We start from the raw sequence: 25506 nt of genomic DNA, 5'->3' as shown, positions 1-25506 counted from the left end.
ATGAATGAGTGCATGGATGAATGAATGGTGCATGGATTGATTAGTATGTCTATCCATTTGCAAAATTAATTTACAATAAAAATTATCACTATAAAAAAAAAGATTGTTAGGCCAGCAAAATGATTCAGTGTGTAAAAGCACACAAGCCTGATGACCTGAGTTTAATTTCTGGCCCCCACATGGTAGAAGAGAACAGACTCCGTGCTGGAGAGATGAGATGGCTCAGCCGTTAAGAGCACTGACTGCTCTTCCAGAGGTCCTGAGTTCAAATCCCAGCAACCATATGGTGGCTCACAACCATCTGTAATGGGATCCGATGCCCTCTTCTTATGTCTGGAGACAACTACTGTGTAGTCATATATGTTAAACAAATAAATCTGAGGAAGAAGAGGAGCAGGAGGAGGGGGAAGAGGAAGAGGAAGAAAACAGACTTCCTCAAGTTATCCTCTGCCCCCGCCCCCCACACACACACTCCAGGAGGACCAGCGCCCTCTTCTGGCTTCTGTGGGCATCTACACTCACGTGCACAAACCCACACTCAAACATACATACGCATATTTTGAAAATAAGTAAATCCTAAAGTGTCCCATCTGGAAGTTAAACTACAAATAGGAAGTGTTAGACATTTCAAATAAATCACTCATAGCATAGAATGATAATCCCCCATGAACCCATTGGGGAAATAAGATTTTCCATAAAAGAGGAAACACATTTTATTATCTAATAAACATTAAGCCAGGGTGTGATGTGTGTGGCAAATGATTCACTAAGCGTTCACAAGCACGGAGCAAAAGTTAACATGTTAGACCGTCAATCAGATACAACCTACAAGGTTGTGCTCTCAAAATAAGCAGTGACTAATTCTCTAGAGCGATTTGGTGAACCGTTCGTCACACACACTTATCCTCGGGTAACTAGGATCATGTTTGTCTTACTTAGTAGGCTTTAAACACGGGAAAAACAAACTTCTCCTACCTCTATAACTGGAGGTAGTTTGGGAACAAGGAATTCACAGACATTAGGCTTTTTTTTTTCCCCACCTACTTAGTATCTTTTGGATATTTACATCCCAAAGAGAGAGTTTCTAGGTCCTTAAAAAAGGCATTCCCTAGCTATGAGTGGTTGTGCACACTTCTAATCTCAGCACTCAGAAGGCAGAGGCAGGTAGATCTCTGTGAGTTTGAGGCCAGCCTGGTCTATAGTGTGAGTTCCAGGACAGCCAGGGCTACACACACACACATACACACACACACACACACACACACACACACACACACACACACACACTATCTCAAAAAATCAAACAAAAACAAAAAAGGGAGGTATTTCCTATTATAAAAATCAAGCTGCCAAAAAGTCTTCCCCAGCCTCTTTGTATGTCTGTTCACTTGCTCTGCTGTGGGTTGTGGTTTGTATGGAGACACGTAGGCAGAGGTTAGATCGCAGAACTTCCTGCCAGGGTCTTCCTCTATCACTCTCTGACATATTTTTTTCTTCCAGAAAGCATCTCTTCCTTAACCTAGAGTGTCCCATTTGGCTGCAGACAGGTGGACTGGGGATCCACCTGTCTCAGCCTTCAGCCCTGAGATAGCAGGGGCATTCAACCACACCCCTATCCTCATGCTTGCGCAGCTGAATCATCTCCTCGGCCTGTGTTTGACTTTCCGAAAGACTAAAGGTTTCAAAAAGCTAAAGAAAGAATTTACAAAAGCATGCGTAAGAGTTCAACTTAAAGGGAATAGAGGGGATGCTGGCTGGATCCCTGATTTTGTTTGTTGTGAGAGAAGGTCTTGCTATGTAGTCTTTGATAACCTTCAAACTAGAGCCTCCTGCCTCAGCCTCTCAAGTACTTCTGGGATTACAGCCATGTACCCATACCCACTTCTTCCCTTGTTACTGTTGTTGATGATGTGCGTGTGTGCGTGCGTTCACTGAGTGTGTGTGTGTGCGCGTGTGTGTGTGTATGCATGTGCAGTTGTTCTGGCAGTTAGGGGAACTACTTTTCCCTTGTTTTTAACAGAAAGGAAAACTATTCTTATTTTAATTCTTTTTTACCCTTTTTAGTCTTTTCTTATTTTTACAACGAAATGTAAGTAATAGATGATAGATCAACTGAGAGACAATAGATAAGCTATAGAGTCATAGATGATTACCATACAAAGAGATAGAACAACTATATAGTGAAGATGTATTTTCATGACAGATGCATACACTCAACATGCATAAAGTCCTAGCTTTGATTTCCAGAACAGAACAATACATCGTTGCTCCTGAAGACTGTTTCTTGTGACACTTGCCACCTCCTCCTTTAAGTCAGAGTAATTTCTGCAATGTCAGCATCAGTTGGTAAAAAGCACGAGAGCCTGAGGGAGGATCCACAGCCCCCTCAGAAAAGGCTGAAAGTGGTCACATACTCCTGTGGCTTATAACCAACCCTGGGGAAGGAGAGACAGGAAGATCCCTGAGGCTCACTGGCCAGCCAGCCTGGGCCAATCCATGAGCTCGGATTCAAGAGCATCACATTGTGTGGGTGATCCTGTCTCAAAAACTAAGAGAGAGGGTGCGTTTGGGGAATACACCCAGCATTAACATTTGACCTCCACATGCACAGGCACACATTCTAACACACACACACACATGCACGCACACACACGGACAGATACAAATACACAGCACACACAAAAAAGATATTTATTTAATGTTGATTTATTATGTATACACTGTTTTGCCTGCATGTATGTCTGCACACCAGAAGAGGGCACCACATCCCATTACAGATGGTTGTGAGCCACCATGTGGTTGTTGGGAACTGAATTCAGGACTTCTGGAAGATTAGTCAGTGCTCTTAACTGCTGAGCCATCTCTCCAGCTCCAAAAAAAAAAAAAAGATATTTTTAACATAGATTTAAGTAGGTGGCTATTAGAAAGAGAGGCACTCAGGAGAGAACTGCACATATCCAAGCACAGGCACAGACTTTCTAAGCAAGAGTAACACTGAAAGTTTCTTATCAGTAGCCACTCCCAGGACTCAGGGTTCTCTCTAGTTCTATCTCAGACCATTGCTAAGAACCCTGTCTTTGATAAATGGCACATAGGGTGAATCCTGGGGTGCTTTAGAGAGAAACAAAATCACATAAGGTCCCCACAGGACACAAAGGTTAAACAATGGGACTAAGGCACGCTTTGTACTGTGGGCAGAATGTTGTCATTGTAATTCTTGGGGAGTTTCTATGCCCCTTGCTCCCAAATAACTTCAGGGTGTTTTTACACCTGCTGTAACCCATTCTGGCTCCCAAATAAAGAAACCTAATATTTTTATTAATAAACTGTAAACACTAATAGCTAGGCAGAGTCTGATCTGTTCTAGCCAAACTAGGCTGCTACCACCTAGTCAAACAGTCCCTTAACTGTATCTGTGTCTAACCTTGGCTTGTGTCTAGCCTTGGCTTGCTCTGGTCCGTGTGTGTGCTCACGGCTGCTCTCTCTGTTATTAACCAGCCACAGGTGATGGAAAACAATTTTTACATAACATAAAGACCAGAGATGCTTGACCATGCATGTCATCCTCCACTCAGCAAGTGATAACTATGTTTCAGCCCCCTTAGTAAAGGCTGGACTCCACCATCTGATATGATTGGCTAATTGTCACAAAGAGGAAGGGGGAAAGTTAGGAAACGTAAATCCTTGTCCAGCTAACTACCCTTTAACAAGAGCAAACACAAAGCACGTTTCTCTCTGTGGCCACTGAGAAAAACAGGGTGGAGAAGAGGATCCAGACTCTGAATCTTTATAGCCTGTAAAGCTAACAATAGAATGCAATTGTGCTCCACTGTAACAGTGTGTGATTAAGGTCCTAGCATAACCTCATCCTGTAATAAAGTATTTGCCTGTGCTCAATAGCGAGAAACATGACAGGAAGCGGAAGCACCATGGAAGATGCCAGAAGAGACTTTGTCCTGCTTTTTTATTATTGAGCTACAGGGACAAGAGATGAGCCCAGTGTGTAGCAAGGTCCCTGCTTTATCACTCCACGGGAGGTGTACGGGACAGATGGGCATGCATGGAAGCATTTCTCATACACACAAAAGCCTGCTGGGAAATGCTGACAAGCAAGCATGTTCATTGCAAAACTCTTCATCAAAGTGTCGTCTTCATAACTAACACACAGAACAAGCTCGACCACACCATGTGGAGACACGCTCTGTCGTGTGAGCAGAACTCAGCTACATCTCAAAAAAAGGGGACTAGCTGGTAAAGGCTCTCATCCATACCAATTATTTTGAAAGTTTAAAAGAAAAAAAAATCCTGTATTTGCTGGCTAATTGTGTATCTTTAATCCTATTAAAATATAGGCTTGATTGAGAAGTATCTTAAGCCGCTAATGAAATTATACTTTGTGAACCAAGTAATACCCAAGCCCTGAGAGATTATTGCCCCAAATTAAAAGATAGTGGGTGGAACTGTCTATCTAAAGAAAGGCTAAAGCACAAAACTGCCTGGAGGAAAAAGCCAACAAGTATGAACTTGTATAACTGTCTGTCTATCTGTGCCGCTTTATAGAATAAAAACACCACAAAGCCAGCAGGATGCCTCAGCAGGGAAAGGTGCTACGTGCTGCCAAGTCTTATGACTTGAGTTTGATTCCCAGGACCCACTGGGTGGAAAGAGAGAACCAATTCCAGCAAGTTATTATCTGACCTCCACACGTGCACCATGGTACATGTATTCACACCCAATAGATAAGCAAGTGTTTAACTATATATGTACAGACAGATAATAATGATGATGGTGATGATAGATAGATAGATAGATAGATAGATAGATAGATAGATAGATAATATGATGATAGATGATAAATGTAGAGACAGATACATAGATAATAGATATAAAGATAGATAAGTAGATATAGAAATAAATGATAGATTAGATAGATATAGAGATAGATGACAGTAGATTAGAGACAGATACATAGATGTTAAATATAGAGATAGATAAAAGATATAGATGACAGGTGATAGATACAGAGGTAGGTGATGATGAAGTAGATAGATAGATAGATAGATAGATAGATAGGGTGATGGAGATAGATGTGTGTGTGTGACAAATAAAAGTATTAAGTAGATTAAGATTTATCATCCTTTGGTTCAGCAGTTAAGAGCATTGGCTGCTCTTCCAGAGGTCCTGAGTTCAAATCCCAGCAACCACATGGTAGCTCCCAACCATCTGTGATGGGATCTGATGCCCTCTTCTGGTGTGTCTGAAGTGTCTGAAGACAACTACCGTGGACTCATATACATTAAATAAATAAATAAATTTCCAAAATGAAAAAAATTCATTTGTTTCAAAAAAAGATTTATCATCCTTGTATATAACAATGTATCATATAAAAATAAATTGATCTATTACTATTCCTTTCATGATTGTCACAGGCTTCCATAAGCACTGAAAGAGATGTCATTTACTCTAAAACCCAATGCCTGGGGCTGGAAAGATGGCTCAGTGGTTAAGAGCACTGACTGCTCTTCCGAAGGTTCTGAGTTCCATTCCCAGCAACCACATGGTGGCTCACAACCATCTGTAATGAAATCTGACGTCCTCTTCTAGTGCATCTGAAGACAGCTACAATATACTTAGATGTAATAATAAATAAATCTTTAAAAATAAAGAAATAGATAGATAAATTAATAAATAAAACCCAATGCCAAATTCCTACCACATTGTTTAGTTTTTAAAAATCCCCAACATGAAAGACAGCTGCTTGTCTTGGGGGCCTTTTATAAATACTAAAAACACAAGGGATGGGGCATTGTTGAACTACTGGTCTGTCTCCTGGTAATTCAGTGCCTTCACCTCCCTCAAGTAGACAGGGAATACAGAAGATGCAAGCTAGTTCCTCTACAAAGGGCGTTTCCACTTAAGTAAGAGGACATAGGTATGAGTGGAACATACAGATTGATTACAAGTGGGAAATCCTGGCCCAAGCAATTACTGGGCACAAGATAAACAATGAAGCTAACTACATCTGCTTGACACACTTGAAGTCATATGATCACAGAGGAGACATGCTTAGAACACCCTTATCATCCATTACAACCTTAATACTGCAGATCTTTAAGGCAAAGCATTTTCTCACACATGGGAAGGGGATTTTAAAGTGAAGTCCTGATTAGTTTCTCTCTTCCTGTGTAACATTGTTACTCTGTGATCAGTCTCTGTGGGGAAATTTGAACAAAAGCCAAGCAGTCTCCCAGGCCTTCATCTCAGCAAAGGGAACTCAGGTCCAGAAACTCATGTTCAGTGGAAACAGTGATTCCCTTCACAAGTTTATTCTCTGCTGTCTCTGTACCTGGCTCGGAGCTGGAGAGTGCTAACAGCAAGGGGCTTGCATCAGCCAGACTGTGCAGCTGAGCACCCAGCACTAAGCAGGCATTTCCCTCCCGCCCTCGAGAGAACACTTCCCACACAGAGGGGAAAGAAGACAAGATCAAGGGAATGGGAAGAGGTTGGGCCTTAAGACTGAGGCTGCAGGCGCCGGGCGTGGTGGCGCACGCCTTTAATCCCAGCACTCGGGAGGCAGAGGCAGGCGGATTTCTGAGTTCAAGGCCAGCCTGGTCTACAAAGTGAGCTCCAGGACAGCCAGAGCTATAAAGAGAAACCCTGTCTCGAAAAACCAAAAAAAAAAAAAAAAAAAAAACAAAAAAAAAAAGTTAAAAAAAAAAAAAAAAAAAAAAAAAAAAAAAAAAAGACTGAGGCTGCAGATCCTGTTCCTGCACCGGAGAGCCTGCAAACCAACCAAACTATAGGGGTGTTTGGGGACATGATCGTGTAGGAAAACTGTGCCCGGGGGAAAGAAACAAGAGCCAAATAGGTTGTGGGTGCCCGTGGAGCACGGACAGGAGATGCCAACAAACAACCTGCCTGCTATCTCCTTGCCACCAACCTTCAAGCCCTCACCTGTGCAACGATGCAAGGGAGAGAGTGTCTAGATGCTGAGAAACAGGAGGCGTGGCTTGGAGATGTAGCTCAGTTGGCAGGATATTTACCTTGCATGATCCCCAGCACCACGTAAACTAAGGATGATATTAGAAGCAGAGACCCCGGGGGTGGTGAGCTGGCTCAGTGGTTAAGAGCACCGACTGCTCTTCCAGAGGTCCTGAGTTCAAATCCCAGCAACCACATGGTGGCTCACAACCATCTGTAACAAAATCTGATGCTCTCTTCTGGAGTGTCTGAAGACAGCTACAGTGTACTTACATATAATAAATAAATAAATAAATAAATATTAATTTAAAAAAAGAAGAAGTAGAGACCCGGGCACTAAGGGCATCAGAAGATCAAGGTCATCTTGGCTACATAGAAAATTCAATTCTAGCCTGGGCTACATAGGACCCTGTCTCACCCATTTTAAAAAATTAATAATTATCTTAAAGGCTTCTTCCTAGTGGATGGCTATGACTGTGGAGACTTGTGGGTGCAGAAGGTGGCTGAGAATAAGTGACAAATGAGTGACCTCAGCCTTAAAGAAAAGGTGTTAACATTCCATCTAAGGGTCCAGAACATCAAGGAAGAGGGAGGGAGCAGAAAATATGTAACAAACCGAAGGATAAGGAGAAAGGATACAAAATGCTACCTTCTGGGCAAGATGAAGCCATTGCAATTGTGAACTCAAAGCAAGGACAGATGCCTGCACTGGGTCTGCCCAAGAACCGACCTGTGACCAGGCACGCATGCTAAGCTATTTGCTCCTGACAGATAGGAGGAGAGTCACTGCCTTCAGTCGTGTATCCAATGGTAATCCCACCAGCCTCCAATGGATAGTTCCGATCAAATGCTGACACAGAGGGCTGGAGTAAAACAAAATAAGCACAAGGCAAAGCCTGAGGTCATGGGTCTGGAAAAGACACTGATGTGGGGGATAGGGAGGAATGAAAGGGATGAATGAGATGACCACACTAGAGAGTCCTCACCTCTAGTTCTAGGGGCTCAGACGCCCTCTCCTGGCCCCTTCAGGCACTGCATGCACCCGGTACACAGGTGCAGGCAAACACCCCATTACACATATAATAAAATAAATAAATCTTTTTTTTTAAAAGAGTAGGGAAGGTGGCTGGAGAAATATCTCAGAGGTTAAGAGCACTGGTTGCTCTACCAGAGGACCTGAGTTCAATCCCCATCAACCACATGGTGGCTCACAACCATCTGTCATGGGGTTTGATTCCCTTTTCTGGTATGTGGGAAGACAGAGCGTTCATATACATAAAATAAATATGTAAATTAAAAAAGAGTAGGGAAGAGAGCAATTAGAAGGCATTTGTGGGGGGCTGGTGAGATGGCTCAGCAGGTAAGAGCACCCGACTGCTCTTCCAAAGGTCCTGAGTTCAAGTCCCAGCAACCACATGGTGGCTCACAACCATCTGTAATGAGATCTGCTGCCCTCTTCTGGAGTGTCTGAAGGCAGCTACAGTGTACTCACATATAATAAATAAACAAATCTTTAAAAAAAAAAAAAAGAATGCATTTGTGTATGCATACTAAATGATCAAAGAACAGACTACATTAATTTTTTTAAAGATTTACTTGTTTACTATGTATACAGTGTTCTGCCTACATGCATGCCTGAACACCAGAAGGTGGCACCACATCTCATTACGGATGGTTGTGAGCCACCGTGTGGTTACTGGGAATTGAACTCAGGACCTCTAGAAGAACAGCCAATGCTCTTAACCGCTGAGCCATCCCTCCAGGCCCAGATTAACAATTTTAATGGGGAGAAACTGAGACTTAATGGTAATGATTGAGAATAAAGGAGGCATGCCTCATTTTCTTCAGGTGTTTGGTTTTTTTACAAGAATTTTATGGTGTGTATTTAAAGCCTGCAGCATAACACTGTGGTGTACAGAGAGGTGGGAAAGGGTTTCCGTGATGAAGGGAATGAAGTCGTCCACCATCTCACACAGTTACTGTTTTAATGGCAAGGGCAACTAAACTCTACTCGACAAAAATCCCACATACCATATCATTTTGTTAACTGTGTATTAGCTCTCTAAGCTTGGCAGGGAGAGGTGCTGCACACCTTCAGATCCCAGCAGTCTGGAGGTAGAGCCAGAAGCAGGCTGATCTCTGTGAGTTCAAGGCCAGCCTGGTCTACAAAGAGAGTCCTAGAACAGCCAGGACTACATAGAGAGACTTTATCTCATTAAAAATTAATTAACTGATTAATTAATTAATTAAAATTAAAAAATAGATCTCTAGGTTTAGTCATCGTCCCTAGCTGACACGCTGTGCCCTTTGACCTTCAGCTCCCCAGGTTCTACTCCACCTCCCACCCATAGCGCATTCCCATGGCTTGGCTGTTGTGAATACCGCAATGAACACAAAGGCCAGGCACTTTGAGAGTGAATTGATGATCATCTCCATAAGAACGACATCCATAGTGGCTTATCCTGATAGGATTCTGAAGCCTACAGCTAAGTCACCAAGAATCGCACGAACTCCACCAATGGGGTTTGTTGAGCTATTGTGACTGATTCCTTAATAAAGAGCGAGATTTTTATTTTTCAAAAGTAGCTACATTTTTTTTTCTTTAGAACAAGGGGAGGGGCAGGATCTGAAATCTTGAAGTGGTTAACCTTTTCAGTCACATGCTTGCACATGTATGAGTACTCACTCTCACTGTTATGATCTTGACCATCTCGGGGCTTCAGAAGGACCATACCAGGCTAAACAGTTCCACCTGAGGTTTATTGGAAAAAAGAGGGGCAAGGTGGCGGTGGAAAGAGAAGGGGGGAAGAGAGAGAGATGGGGGGGCTTTCTTTATATATGGGTGACACAGATAAAGGTGGGAGATTAAAGCCGGGCAGTGGTGGCACACTCCTTTAATCCCAGCACTTGAGAGGCAGAGACAGGTGGATTTCTGAGTTCAAGGCTAGACTGGTCTACAGAGTGAGCTCCAGGACAGCCAGGGCTACACAGAGAAACCCTGTCTCGAAAAACAATCTCATCATTGGGAGATGAGCCGAGTGGATTCTGGGTATATGGTGGCTGTTGCCTTGGCAACAGGTCTGTGGGTCCCTCCTATGTGATGTCACGGGTTTCAGAGGACCCTCCAGAACCAGTCTAGTGCTATTGATTTTATGCACATGTAAATATGTGAATAGCATTTCCTGGTGTGTACAAGGAGTGTTCCCAGCAAGGGGCTCAGATTTCAGATTTACATTGTGTCCAGTAGCTCCTACTCACATTTCCCCTGCCCTCCAGGGTGCTGGAGGTAGAACCTAGAACCTTGCACACACTAGGCAAGCTCTCTACCACTGAATACATCCCCAATCCATTAAACACTATTTATTGGTGTACATGTGTACTGCATGTATGTGCACTTTTGTGTAGATTCATAAACATGTGTACATGTGTGTATAAGCCAGAGGTAGGAACTGGGTGTCTTCTTCAGTCACTCTCCATCTTCTTTTTGAGGCAGGGTCTGTCACTGAACCTGGAGCTCATGAGTCTGGGAAGGGAGGCTGGACCATGAATTGCAGGGATCTGCCTGTTTTACCCGCACAATGCTGGAGTTATAAACACATGTCACTATCTCCATTTTTTTATTCACTTTACATCCCGAGCACAGCACCCTCCCTCCTCTCTTCCTACTCCCACCCTTACAAATCTCTAGCCCCGTCCCATTGCTCCTTTCTCCTTCTCCAAAAAGGTTCCATCCCACCCTGGGGTATCCAGTCCCAGAAGATCTAGGCACATCCTCTCCCACTTAGGCCCAACCAGGCAGTCCAAATAGTGAGAAAGGGGATCTAATGGCAGGGAATAAAAACTGAGGCAGCCCCTCCCTCCACTTCTTGCACAAGAACTGGACATCCAAACGCAGGTTCTCACCCTTGTGCGGGAGGCAAGTCACCACTGAGCCATTCCCCACCCCCAGTCCCCTAGACCTCTACTGAATACTTTAAATGTGACTTGTACAAACTGAGGTGGGATATATAATACTCCTCGAATTTTAAAGAGGTTATCAAAAGAAAAAGTTTGTAAATATTTTATAGGTTATCAAAAGAAAAAGTGTGTAAATATTTTATATTATTATTTTTTCAACATATGGGATTAAACAAAATGTAATATTAAAATTGACTTCACCTGTTTCTTTTTATATCTTTCGATACAATTCCTAGAGCACTCAAAACTTCATGCACAGCTTAGATTTGTAGTTCACATTGTATTTCACCAAGAGGCACTGGCCTAGGTGCACAAAATGCTTACAGTGCAGACTGGCAAGCCGGACCTCCATCACATCTAGCCCAGCTCTCTGGGATCAGGGCAGGATCAACCTGAAATAACAAGGAGCATTTAGTGTTTCATTCCTGAATTTACGTGGAGTTTAATTTGGGGGCTGGAGAGGTGGCCTAGTGGTTAAAGCTTAGTCATGAGGAGCAGAGTTTGAGTCCCAGTACCCATTCTGTGTGTCTCACTCACATAATAACTACAGCTCCAAAGGATCCAATGCCCTCTTCTGATCCCCTCGGGTATCCAGATACACACGTATCCATGCACTCACACAGACACATACACAGATGTGCATACACAAGCATAAATTAAAAACGTACACTCATAAGTTAACTCAGAAATTTAAAGGAGCAGTAAGTGGGCTCACGAGACGAGTCAGCTGGTAAAGACACTGGCCAAGAAGCCTGACGACCTGAGTTCGATCCCTGGAGTCGCATTATGGAAGAAGAGAGATGATTCCGGATAATTATTCTCTGACCGCCACACCTGTGCCCGTGTAAAACCACACACACACACACACACACACACACACATACACACACACATACACACACTTTTTAAAAGCATATCAAAGGCCCTCTGGGTTCTAGAACCAAGATCTCATTCATTCATTCACTCCATAAACAACAACAGGCCCATTCTCAAAAATATTTCAGTCGAATCTAACAAGGCTGCCATCTTGACTGGGAATCCCCAGGACAAGAGAAGGAAGAAGCAAGCACAGTGTTCAGCATACAGTCAAAAGTCCCTAAGAGTGATGCTGTCACTTCAATGAACCACCTTGGGTAGGACACTTGACCCCTCTGACCACAGTTCTTCCATCTTTACAGGTCCCAGAATGTCAGGGACTGAAAAGATTGGGTGGAACCCTGCTGTTGGAAGAGCTGAGGGTGAGTCTCTTCAGTGTGACGTTTTCTCTATCTGCTCTCTAGTAGCAAAAGTCTCCCTCAGTGGGTGCCCCATTGCAGGGGCCGAAGGGCTCCATTTCACAACCCTGGTAGGATTAACTCCTGGCTCCCACCCTGCTCCAGTGCCCGTCTCTAGCCTTGCCTCATTTGTAATAAAAGTGACTTCAGGAATTCACCTCAATCCCTCACACTCTACTCCTGGGCTGGCGTCCACGGCCGGCCGTTTGAGAACTACGGCTCATGATAGTCATCTGCCTCACTCGAGAGTAGAGTAGCTGTCAGAACGCTGGACATGTACAAACACATTCAGATGACTTTCCGTAACATTCGGGGTTTTTAAAATTAATTTTCTTAAGTTAGCATACAAAGTCACGGGGAAGCCATTTCAGCGTTTCCTTCCATGGGACATTGTCCTGTTTGTAGGCATCCACCTCCGCCACGCCCTTCACCACCTCCCACAACCTTACCTTTCTCATCTGAACCAGTCCCTGCCTGCTTCTTGTCCCCTGTATTCCTTTATCCTTTGTTTCCTTCAGCCTTCCCTCTCCTTTAGCATTTTGTTAAAAAATCAAAACATTTATTTTTTTAAAAAATACTATAAAGAAAAGTTTAAACTATCATATTTGGAGCCCACTATAATTATTATTTTTAAAAAGAATTATTTATTTTATGTATATGAGTACACTGTCGCTGTCTTCAGACACACCAGAAGAGGGCATCGATCTCATTACAGATGGTCGTGAGCCACCATGTGGTTGCTGGGAATTGAACTCAGGACCTCTGGAAGAGCAGTCAGTGCTCTTAACCACTGAGCCATTTCTAAAGCCCCCCCCCCGCCCCCCAGTTTAATTCCTAAGCAATATGTTGGGAAAGCTAAATAAATTTTGTGGGGTTTTTTTGGGTTTTGGAGGTGGTTTGTTTGGGTGTCTTTGTTTCTGTTGTTTTGTTCTCCATCCAGGGTCTCACTATGAAGTCCTGACCGACCTTGAACTCAAGATCATTCTGCCTGAGTGCTAAAATAATATGCCTGCCCACTGTGACTGGCTAACTACAATTTTCTTAAGATTGTGAGCACCCCACCCCCACAGGCAAAGCATTCACTTTGCATAGGAAACCTTTACAGTGACCCTGTGGGTGTCATTTTCCTCTCTTCCTGGAGACTCTGAAGGTCTCTGCTGTATCAACAACAATGGGCGGGAAAGGTTTCTCAACATTTGCATAATTAATTAGCAACCCTGGAGTTTCCCCCGGCTTCTGGTGGGGGAAATGGATCTCTGCTTCTTTAAGGCTCTGCGGGGCTGTCTGCTCTGGCGACGCAGGCAGGGCAGGCTCTGCCGCAGCGGCTCATCCCATCGCTAAGGTCCAGTTAGCCAAGGTGGAGGATGGGAAAAGAATGGAGCTGTCCCAGCTCCTCAATGAGATCAGGGCAAACTATGAACAGCTCCTCACCAGAAATCAGATAGAGACGGTGTTGTCGACGCGGATCCAGGTAATGATTTCATTCAGCCAGGCACCTTCAGGATAAGGAGACAGTCCATGTCTACCCGATTCCTGTCCCGGCCTCTCTGAGGTACAGTATCTCCTTTTCCACGCAGCATCTACTGGGGAGGCGATGTAGGTGTCCCTGCACTGGGTCTGGGGTGGCAGGCAGGGAGAAAACCCTTTGGCTGTGCTGTTGAATAACCATTCAATAAATATTGATTGATGCATTGGGATTTTATAGAGATCGTAAGGTGACCGTCATTACTAAAACATGGAGTCAACAAGCAATAAAATGGTGCTCTCTGACCTCTTTGGGGTTTTTTTTTTTTTTTTTTTTCAGGAAGGAAGCATTCCGAACAACTCTTCAAAGATATTATGGAGTTAATTATAGAGGCAATTTAAATAACATCTGTAGACTCAAAGCTTGATAGTCAAGATTGTTTGCCTTGCACACTCTGGGGGGAGACAAAAGCAAGAAAAATATTTCTAGAAGGTTTCTATCATATTTCCCGAGCAATTGGTTTCATACTGACTGTTATAAATAGAATCAACTGAGCATGTGAATGTGGCTTTGAGAACCAAGAATACAGATCTGACAATCAAAATCCCCCCAGCTGAGTAGTGAGAGACTCTACACTTAAAAGTACCCATTTTTGCTTTGGGGGTAGGAGAACTGTTTGCTTCCGACACAAAGCTTGCAAGATATTTAAAATAAATAAATGAAACAGAGCCGACTCAGACCGAGGCTCAATTCCAATCCTGTTTACTCCGTTTCAAAGCAATACCTGCCTTTAAGAATTAAGGCCTCACATTTAAATAAATTTAAAAGCAAATATTTGGGAAACAAAGTTTCAGAAACTTAGGACGGTTTTTATTAGCTTATCTCTTATACCCAGGTTCAAATTGTATTCCCAGCACCTGGACACAGCAAAGAGTTTACTTAAGAACAGGGCCAAAAAACAAAAACAAAACAACAACAAAAAAATGATAGTTAAAAAAAAAAAATCACAGGACTTTGTTTCGTTAGTAACTTATTGCAATATCTTTATAAATTTTGCCTGTGGGTAATATTCTTGGTTTTTTAAAAAGAATGGTCAGTTCCACGGATTAAACAAGGTCACCGGGCTCTTGGCTTAGATGGAGGAGAAGTTTGTTCTCTTTCCACATGATAGAGAAAAATATTAAGAGAGGACAACTTTTGAAAATCATAAACCAAATAAATAGTTTGCAAAGTAAACTTATAAGTTGAATTTACAAGTCCCAGTGCTTGAAGTGACTTTTAATTTTAAAAAAAAAGCAAAACGTTTTATAACATAAAAGTTCTTGAGAGAAATGTGTTTTCCCAAGTAACTCACAAAGTCAGTTTATTATATTATTGTAACATATGCAAAGCCCTGGGTTCAAGCTCTAGAACCATGCAAGTAAATCTGGAAAATAAACATGCAGTTGCTTTGGCTAGCAAGTAGTGCATAGTAAGTCACCTCCCGAAACTCAACAACCTAACATTTAGACCAACGCATCCTGTCTTGTAATTCAGTGGGATGAGGAGGCTGGGGGATGGGGACTCTGGGTGGTGCCCTACTGACTGGCATAACCAAAGTGACTGGCTAATGTGTTTGGGACCTTGGCAAGAGCTTACTGGAAGGCTAGCCTGAGATCCTTGAGCCTGCTGCCTGCCCCCTCCATGTGGCCTCGGGTCCCTCTCCACCTAGCCTCCCTATACGGCCTCTCTAACCAGGTATCCAGATTTCTAAAATGATGACCCAGGGCTCCCAAAAACATGATGTGGAAGCTGACAGGCTTCTTATGGCTTAGCTTAGAATCTGCACAGCGTCTGTCACCTCTACCATAGCCAACTGGTCACAGCAAGACTCAGGACAGCCTGACTCAACCTTGAATCACAGATGTGAACTTGGGGGAGACGTGGTTCACTAGGGACCATCTTAGGAATCTAACACACAGTTTATCTGCCAGCTCCCCAACGGGAATTCAAAAGACTAGTGGTCCCCGTAGCCTTATCTTGTTTACAAAAGTCTTTATATCCTGTTTTGGAGTTGCTCCCGTAGATGTTGGTTGCTTGTCAATGCCAAGTTAACACTAAGAACAAGCTGACGAAAGAAAAAGTTCCCTCTAGTGTCTTTCTTTTTCCATTTTTTCAGAGGGTGTGTGTGTGTGTGTGCATGTTTGCATGTGTAAGGGTGAACTGTATGAGATTCACATGCATGTTGGTCTATATGCATACATGGTATAGGAAACCAGGGTTAATCTCAAGAATCAACCTCCATTGTTCTTCCCATGTGTTAGTTGAAGCAGGGTCTCTCAATCGAACCCAGAGCTCACTGATGTGTAGAACTGAGACTTCCTAGTCCACCTTCCCAGGTTGGAGTTATAGGCAGGCTTCCATATCTCCTCAGCATTTGCGTGGGTTCTGGGGCTCTCCTGTCTGTAATCTTGCATGACAAGCACTTTGTTGTTGAGCCAACTCCACTTTTCTCTAATAGCTTGCCCTAAACTTTATTCACAGACTTTTTATTGACTCTGCCTTCCCTTAAACAAAACCTACCATATAATCAAATTTACAAATTTAAAAGAACACAAAGAGTTGCCTCTTTTTTTTTGGGGGGGGGAGGTTGTTGTTGTTGTTGTTGTTGTTTTTTGGTTTTGGGGTTTTTTGGTTTTTTGAGACAGCGTTTCTCTGTGCAGTCCTGGCTGTCCTGGAACTCACTCTGTAGACCAGGCTGGCCTCGAACTCAGAAATCTGCCTGCCTCTGCCTCCCAAGTGCTGGGATTAAAGGCATGCGCCACCACTGCCCGGCAGGTATTTTCTTTTTAATTCTATCAGAATAAAAACATTTACAGCAAAATAGAAAATACCCCACTCTCCTTCCACCCCCCAGCACTGCTAGGCGGGCATTCTACCACTGAACTATGTGTCGTCCCCTAATTGTTTTTATGATAGGAGAACAGTTAGAAACTGATCATCAAGATGTGTGGGGGACTCGGAGGATAGTGTGAGGACCTGATCTTGATCTGCAGGACTATGTGTAAAAGTGAAACGTGGTGGTGAGCACTGTGATCCCAGCAGTGAGATCCGGAGACCTGCACACAGACCCCTGGGGCTCACTGGCCAGCCATTCTAGCCTAGTCAGCCAGCCGGGGTCCCAGTGAGAGACCATGTCTCCAAAAAATTAAAAAGAAAATCAAAGCTCCTGAGAAACTACACCTGAGGCTGACTCCAGCATATAATATACACAGGCTATACTACACACAAAAATACACCGGCATGGACACATATACACACCTTCACGGACACACACACACACACAATCATTTTTATTATCCCAAATATCCAAACTGAAGATCCCTTCTAAAAAACATCATCTTGAAAAAAGTAAAAGGGTTTCTGTAGCACAGAACTTCATTTAAGAACACCGATGGTAGCTGGGCGTGGTGGCACACGCCTTTAATCCCAGCACTCGGGAGGCAGAGGCCGGCGGATTTCTGAGTTTGAGGACAACCTGGTCTACAGAGCGAATTCCAGGACAGCCAGGACTACTCAGAGAAACCCTGTCTCGAAAAAGAAACCAGAAAAACAAAACAAAACAAAACAACAAAAAAAAACCCAAAAAGCAAAAAAAAGACCACCGATGGCTGCGACAACTTAAGTTTCCAGCTCACTAGTCTAGTAATCATGTTTTTTTGCAGTGTCTGCTCCTAGTCCATACATCCAGAATTGATGTGCATCTGCCTCTATGAAGCAGCCTACAAAACATGTGGGAAAATAATCACTAAATTTCAAATGATCTTTCTTATTAACACATTCAAAAAAAATGAAAGGATCAGAGGTCACAAATTTGTCTCAAAAATTTTTGTTAAAACAGATGTGCTTTTTTTCCTTTTTCTTTATTTCATAGGCTGATGTAGTTAGAAGGAACTTCTAAGATCATTTTATAGCAGAGAAGATTGGGGCTGAAAGCATAATTGACTAGCTTGAGCATTTGATCAATTAATAAACAAAACACCAGAACACACACTTGTAAGCCACCATGTGCTTGCTGGGATTTGAACTCAGGACCTCTAGGAAGAACAGTCAGTGCTCTTAACCACTGAGCCATCTCCAGCCCAGAATGCACACTTGTAATCTAATAGAAGTAGAAAAGTGACTTGATTCCTATATAATTGTTCTGTGATTGCTTTTGAATGCCTCCCTTTCAAGAGTGCCCTTTGGTTTTTTTGTTCGCTGTTGTTATTATTGACTTTCTTACAGCTAGAGGAAGATATAACCAAAAAAATGGACAAGGATGGAGAAGCTCTGAAGGCAGCTCAGGCTGAACTCAAGGAGGCCCGCCGGCAGTGCCACCACCTGCAAGTGGAAATCGAGTCTCTCCATGCTGTGGTAAGGAAGATCCCAAGGCAACTGGTCCCTTGCACCCCAGAGCCTATACAGATTAGAAAGAGGAGGGGACTTGGGAAGGTGACTTGCTGGCAGGGCACCTGCCCAGTGTGTACAACAGAGAAGGGGGGGCGGGAGAGAGCGAGAGCAAGAGAGAGAGAGAGAGAGAGAGAGAGAGAGAGAGAGAGAGAGGAGAGAGAGCAGACTGAATGTTAACCCGGATCCTCGCTTTTTCCCACCCACTGGCTGTAATCAGCTCACTCGGGGTTCAGCTTATATGGAGAGAAATTTGGTTGTACTTGATTGTGGGTCTGGGGCTTCCTGACTGTTGCTATGAGAAAGTGGATTGTTATTGTTATTTTTATCTATAGTCTCCTAACCACTGGCTTCTTGAATTCATGTCATTGAGATTTTTAATGGAAAAATAGTTAAGCACTTTTCTAGCGTGCTTTTTGAAATTATGTTTGTTTGTTGGTTGGTTGGTTGGTTTAGTGTGTGCACATGTGGAAGTCAGAGGAGGACTTTTGTGAGCCAGCTCTCTCCTTTTGTCATGTGGGACCAGGGGCTTGAACTGAGACTGTTAGACTTAGTAGCAATACCTTCATCCAGAAAGCCAAAGCATAGGCCCCTAGCAACCTGATTTCACCTTTGACGTTATGTTTTCAATATTTTTTTAAAAAATCAAATAATTCAGAATAACAGTAAGTTAATCCCAATGTAAAGGACTTCTTTTTTCTTGCCAAAAGAATAACTACAAAATTATTTTTGAAATATAGAAAGCTATCTAGTTATGTATGTTTTTTTAAAAATATTCAGTACTACGCCGGGCGTGGTGGCGCATGCCTTTAATCCCAGCACTCGGGAGGCAGAGGCAGGCGGATTTCTGAGTTCGAGGCCAGCCTGGTCTACAAAGTGAGTTCCNAAAAAAAAAAAAAAAAAATATTCAGTACTGAAGACTGAAACCAGGGCCTTGTGCTTGTTAAACAAGTGCTTTCCTACGAAGCTGCATCCTTAGTCCCTACTCCTTGATGCTGGTGAAACATCATCTCACAAAGTTGCCCGATCAAGCCTTGAACTCCTGTCTCTGTCTACTGAATAGTTGTCATTACAGATAACTGCTCAGCCACTAAATATAATTATATATTTATAATATAATATAAATATAATTTCCTTTTTTAAAAAAAATGGAAGTCAGGTGTGGTGGTTCACGTCTATCATTTAGCATTTGAGAGGCTGAAGCAGGAGGATTGCCCTTAGTTCAAGGTCAACTTAAACTAGAGAATGAATTAGGCCTGGTTACCCATAGCCATAATTCCAAGTTCAGGGCCAACCTGGGCTAGCTACACCATGAGACCTTGTCTCAAACAGCCAAAGAGGGGCCAGCAAGATGGCTTGCCACAAAGCCCCATACCCTGAGTTTGATCTCCCAAACCCACGTGGTGGAATGAGAGAATCAATTCCTGAAAGCTGCCGTCTGATTTCCAGATGTGTGCTGGGGCATGTGTTTATGAACATATACACACTTATACACAAATAAAGAAATGTAAAAAAGATCATTCAAATAGCAAAAAGAAAAAGTCCTCTTGAATACCTGAAGCACAATTATTATAATCTTTCAAACAAAGCAAACAAACAAACAAAGAAGGTGGAGCTATAGGTGAGACTCAGTGGCAATCCTGTTCAAGGTCCTGGCTTTGACTGCTTATGCCATAAAACCAAATAAATAAATGGGTAGCAAGGAAGTAGACTAGAACGGGTGCAAGCCTTGCAAATGAGACTTCAGAAGCCCTTGTCCTGTTGCTGGCTCACTGCGGGGGATGTCTGTCAACAGGAAAGGGGCCTTGAGAACTCCCTGCAGGCCAGTGAGCAGCATTATCAGATGCAGCTGCAAGATCTGGAGTCGGTGATTGGCAGACTGGAGAAGGAGCTGCAGGAAGTGAGGCGTGGCATCGAGAAGCAGCTTCGAGAGCATGAGATGCTTCTCAACACGAAGATGAGGCTGGAGCAGGAAATAGCCACGTACCGCCGCCTGCTAGAACAGGAAGAGATCAGGTACCTAAAACCTCATCACTAATCGCACGGGTGGCTCGGGATCAGATGCACAGAGCCACTGGCGATGCCATCAGAGAAATCGAATCCAAAATAAAGCCACCACCACCACCACCACCACAGCCTGTTCACTGAACTCCTGTAGTGACACCACAGGCTTAGCGCACCCTCCAGAGAGCATGAAGAACTGTGTCTGCTGCTAAAACCGGCATGCAAATAACCAGAGTTGCCTATTACAGTTCTTGGTCATTAAGGTGGCTTTTCTCAGTCTTCCCGCTTTCCCCACTGTTTCTCCCTTTTAGGACTCCAAAGAAGTTTGGAGACTCACACATTATCACCACAACCCTGCCCAAGGGCTCACCCCCAACCCCCAGTAAACACCCAAATAATACTATGGTTGGAGGAGGAGGCTCAGCCAGAACAGGGCTTGGCCAGCATGCATGAAACCCTGAGTCTACACTGAGTTTGTTCACCAGCATCACATAATCCAGCTGTGCATGTCTGTAATCCCAGCACTTGGGAGGTGAAGGCAGGAAGACCAGGAGTTCAAAGTCAACCTCAGCTCCATAACAGGTTGGAGGCTAGCCTGGGCTACAAGAGACCCTCTCTCAAAAAGTGAAAATAACACACAAGTGATTCTATTACACAAGCATGATAAACAATACTGGCTGGAGTCACAATTTTAAAGCTTTAAATAATCCTGAGAGAAAAGGGAACTAATGGGGGAACTCTTATTTATTCAATATTGTATTTTACAATATCTATAAGGTCTTAGACCTTTAAACAAGGACATCATCTCCAAGTTTCTATATTCCCATAAAAATAAATCTTTGTTCTTGTTTCAGAATCCTGACTCTTCTGCAACACCAGATGGAATAGGATTAGCCTATGATAAGCCTTGGCATGTTAAATCTTTAAAAATCATAAATGGGCCAGGCAGTGGTGGCGCACGCCTTTAATCCCAGCACTTGGGAGGCAGAGGCAGGCGGATTTCTGAGTTCGAGGACAGCCTGGTCTACAGAGTGAGTTCCAGGGCAGCCAGGGCTACACAGAGAAACCCTGTCTCGAAAAAACAAAAACAAAAACAAATTCATAAATGGAATTCAAAATATACCACTTACTAGCTGAATGACCTTGGACAAGTTACTTAACCTCACTGTGCTTCCATTTCTCAACAAAATGGGAAGGATACGTCTATATCACAAGATTGCTGTGAGGGCTTATTGAGTCAACACTGTGACGTGCTTAAAGCACTATCTAGCACATGGTGCTGTGTAAAAAAAAAATACACAATTTTATATATGATGAGTATGTAATATATTATTAATTAATGGTAGACGTTAACTTCTAAGCATTCAAGATATTGACAAATTGGTTTTTAGTATTTTATAATTTTCTATATTTGTATTATGTTTAAGATATAAATACAGAAATATATGAATAAGCAATGTTATTATACAAAACCCAGGAAATATAAAGAGCAATGTTATGAAGTATTATACATTGTATCCCTATGGTGTTTGACCTGTTAACAGACTTCACCTAGTTTCTGCAGTCTAAGAAGTAACATGTTTCTGAAGTTGTATTATTTCCTTGCCCCATTCCTCTCCTACACACACACACACTACATCCCCCACTTTCAGGCTGGCTCAGAACTTGATATTTATTAGTCTCATCCAGCTCCTTTGGTAATACAGATACATCTGTATACAATGTAGAAAACTAGTCTGTGTAGTATTTTAATCCTTATAAAACTAGCTGCTAGTATCCCTCCATGCTCCCTTGTGCCTTGGAGACTCACTGGGATGCTGCATGGCCTGCCTCATCACTGTGAATTCTGCCTAGTATTCCCATTGTGTGACCATAACAACTTACCATTCTCTCTCTGTTCCCTTTTGTTTGTTTGTTTTTATTTTTATTTTGCTACCGCAGTGTTGTTTCTATGACTCTTTCCATTTCAGATATTATGGTTGTATCCAAGGAGAGAAAAAAGAAGAAAAGCCTACCAAGAGTAAAGTGGGCTTTCTTCTCCCCTCAGGTGAGTTTCTGACATGATAACCTAATTTGAAAATAGATGTATTATTGGTGGAGATGATACAGAAATTTCTCCAAAGCAGCAAAAAGAGAAATGCTCAGTCCATCGATGTTGTGACTCCACCCCACACACACTAAAATGTACTTTATTTTCCCTTGCCTTTTTCATCATTGTAACTTAATGTAACATTTTCACAGCCATTATAAATGAAATATCCTTTTCAACAAAAGTCTCCCAAAAGTATGAAAATGAAAATATGGAGACAGTGACCAAACAGGCAGTAGTGAACGGAGACGTGAAGGAGAGCGCCGAGGCCCATGGCACCATTCAGTAAGTAAAAGTGCTTGACTCTGGAATAGTACTAAGTGTGAGAAGGGTCACTTCAATTGAGCAGTCTTAGCGGTCCTTTTCAAACATTTCAAACACTTCCAATACACTATGATTTTTCAGGCAGTCATGAATATACATACACACATAGCAACACAAAGAAAAGTGTGTAAAGAATTCACCTTTTTGGGGCTGGTGAGATGGCTCAGTGGGTAAGAGCACCCGGCTGCTCTTCCAAAGGTCCAGAGTTCAAATCCCAGCAACCACATGGTGGCTAACAACCATCCGTAATGAGATCTGGCGCCCTCTTCTGGGGTGTCTGAAGACAGCTACAGTGTACTTACATATAATAAATTAAAAAAAAAAAAAAAAAAAAGAATTCACCTTTTTTTTTCCTCTCTCTCTAAAACTAAAATCAGAGCATAAGAATTGTGTAGAACCCCAGCGCTCAGGAAGCAGAGGAAGGAAGATCTCTGTGAGCCCAAGGCCTGTTTGGTCTACAGACTGAGTTCTAGAATAGGCAGGACTATTCTATATATTATAATATATATATCAAGAGACCCTGCCTAAAAAAATTACAAATGAATAATTTTTAATTAGAAAAGTGTATATATCCCACATAATTCTATATTTAAAATTATATTCTTATGGTTGTTAAACTTGTGTCAATTAGAAAGTCCACAGCCTGGGGGCAGAGCGATGGCTCAGAGGTAAAGAGCCTCCTCTCAGCCTCTCGCTACTCCATCCAGGTCCAGGGACGCCGATGCCTTCTCTTAACCTCTGCAGGCACCAGGCATGCAAGTGGTACACATACATACAGACATACATACATACATGCATGCAGACATACATACATACATACATGCAGACATACATACATGCAGATATACATACATACATGTAGACATACATACAGGCAGACATACAGACATGCAGACAGACAGACATACATACATACATGCAGATATACATACATACATGCAGACATACAGACAGGCAGACATACAGACATGCAGACAGACAGACAGACATGCAGACAAAACACACATGAAATACAATCATCTAAACTGTTAAAATCCTACACCCTATACATTATACACACTTGTCTTTCATGAATATGAACTATACATTGCGTCTATTTCTTCTTCTGTAAAAACAAGTTTGTTTTCTCATTTCAGGACAGAGAAAGTGGATGAAGTTATAAAAGAATGGGAAGGTTCATTCTTTAAAGATAACCCTCGACTGAGGAAAAAGTCTGTCTCTCTCCGGTTTGATCTCCATCTAGCAGCCACGGATGAGGGCTGTTTAGAGAGTAGACAAGATAATCTGCCAGATATCGAAGTCAGACTTATCATGAGAAGATCCTGTAGTATTCCCTCCATCAAACCCCCACCAGGCACCAACTAACCCAGAGAGAGTGTTTAGCAAGGGCACCAGGATGGACCTATGTAGGCCATACAGACCCCGAGTCCCAAGTGTAAGTTATTTTACATGGATAGATAGTGTTAAGATGCTGTGGGCTCTGACTCTCTTCAGAGAACACATAAGTAAGAGATGCTGCTGCTAGGACTCCAAAGATGAGCAGGGTTTTTTTGTTGTTTTGTTTTGTTTTTTGAGAGGGGCTGCTTAAAAGTAAATCAGAAATCCAGTGTGGATTCTGTTTTATTTGTCATCTAAATAGTCTTTATTCTGGCGAGCTTTATCAGAGACTTTAAGTATTAAGGTGGCTTCATTAAGCCTGTAATTTTCCTCAAAAGCTAAACATCCCAAGGAAAACAAAATAGCTTGTTTGAAAACTGAAGAGCTACAGTGAGTTACTCTCCGTGGTTTCAGGACCAGCTGAGCTTAGAATGTTCTACTTCTAAAAAGGCAGCAGTTAGGAACAAACTGTTTAAGGAGCAGACTCAGTATTCACTTAGGACTTTTCCTTTTGAGACAATCATTTGAACCCTGGGAATTACGAAGTGTTCTATCCATGAGCGATTCTGAATGAACTGTAGAGCACTCTCCAAGGCTATTTTGATTATTAATAAAATTGGGTTACTCTAGATCTTTATCTTAAAGCTTTTTAAAAATCAGTATCGGGAGAGCCAGTTTGTTGAAAGATAAAGGTTATACATACACACACACACACACACACACACACACACACACACAGACATACACACACTCCAGCTGTACAAGCCTTTTAAAGCACATTGAGATTGTGGTGAATCCAGTTACTAGGACAGTTACCCAGCTGCTCACCATCTGCAAAATGAAGTATGAGTAGCGTGTGCTAAGGGCCTGAGAGGAAAGAGTCTATGAACTCGGAGAAATAGTCCTTGCAGTCATTTCTGTGAGCTAACAGCATAGTATTGCTATCTGAGCTGAGAGTGCCTGCAGAACTTGATTTTAAATTGTTCAAACTGTAATAAATAGAGATGTAAAATATATTTGTGAATAAGTGAAAAATTGTTGCAAAGTTTTTTTCTGGTTTTGTTTTTAATTATTATTATTTACTTGCCATATATGTATGCTTGCACCCCAGAAAGAGAGCATCAGATCTCATTACAGATGGTTGTGAGCCACCATGTGGTTGCTGGGAATTGAACTCAGGACCTCTAGAAGAGCAGCCACTGCTCTTAACCACTGAGCCATCTCTCTAGCCCCATTGCAAAGTTTGTTTTGTTTTAAAAAAAAAAAACAACCTAAATTTGTTTGATGCAGGTACATTTACTTTGAGACCTTAAATAGTAGATATCTGTTTTATGACATTTAGACATTTTAGGCTTACAAACCATTGGCCACTGTTCTTTGTTTGCAGCTCAAGTATCATCTAAGGGCTACAGTTATATTAGCATTTTAGTGGGGCCTTAAAAGCTCACCCTCCTCTCCCCCTCCCTCCCTCTCCACATGTGTGTATATATGCATATATATGTTGACTAGTAAATATGCTTTAGCCACAAGGAATTTACATTACTTAGCTTTTAGTGTAATCCAGAGGTTTAACGTTCCCCTTTTTCATTACTTCAGGTTGCTTTCAG

At 42.5% G+C, this 25506-nt stretch overlaps 1 protein-coding gene across 2 annotated transcripts; it reads left to right on the top strand.

The window, feature by feature from the left end:
- Nucleotides 1-13377: 13377 nt before the first annotated feature.
- On the top strand, nucleotides 13378-25079 carry Krt222 (keratin 222). Of its 2 annotated transcripts, none has more exons than XM_021178403.2 (6): nucleotides 13378-13683; nucleotides 17944-18072; nucleotides 19901-20121; nucleotides 22080-22156; nucleotides 22351-22483; nucleotides 23659-25079. In XM_021178403.2, the coding sequence occupies exons 1-6, from the start codon at nucleotides 13588-13590 to the stop codon at nucleotides 23885-23887; spliced, it is 885 nt and encodes a 294-aa protein (XP_021034062.1). In that variant the 5' UTR covers nucleotides 13378-13587; the 3' UTR covers nucleotides 23888-25079. The 2 variants fall into 2 exon arrangements, with proteins under 2 accessions (XP_021034062.1, XP_021034063.1); XM_021178404.2 differs by having other exon boundaries at nucleotides 13378-13764.
- The last annotated feature ends 427 nt before the right edge of the window (nucleotides 25080-25506 follow it).

The sequence above is a fragment of the Mus caroli genome, chromosome 11, assembly GCF_900094665.2.
Source record: "Mus caroli chromosome 11, CAROLI_EIJ_v1.1, whole genome shotgun sequence".
Lineage (NCBI taxonomy): Eukaryota > Metazoa > Chordata > Mammalia > Rodentia > Muridae > Mus > Mus caroli.
This window is presented reverse-complemented; position numbering and strand designations above follow the sequence as displayed.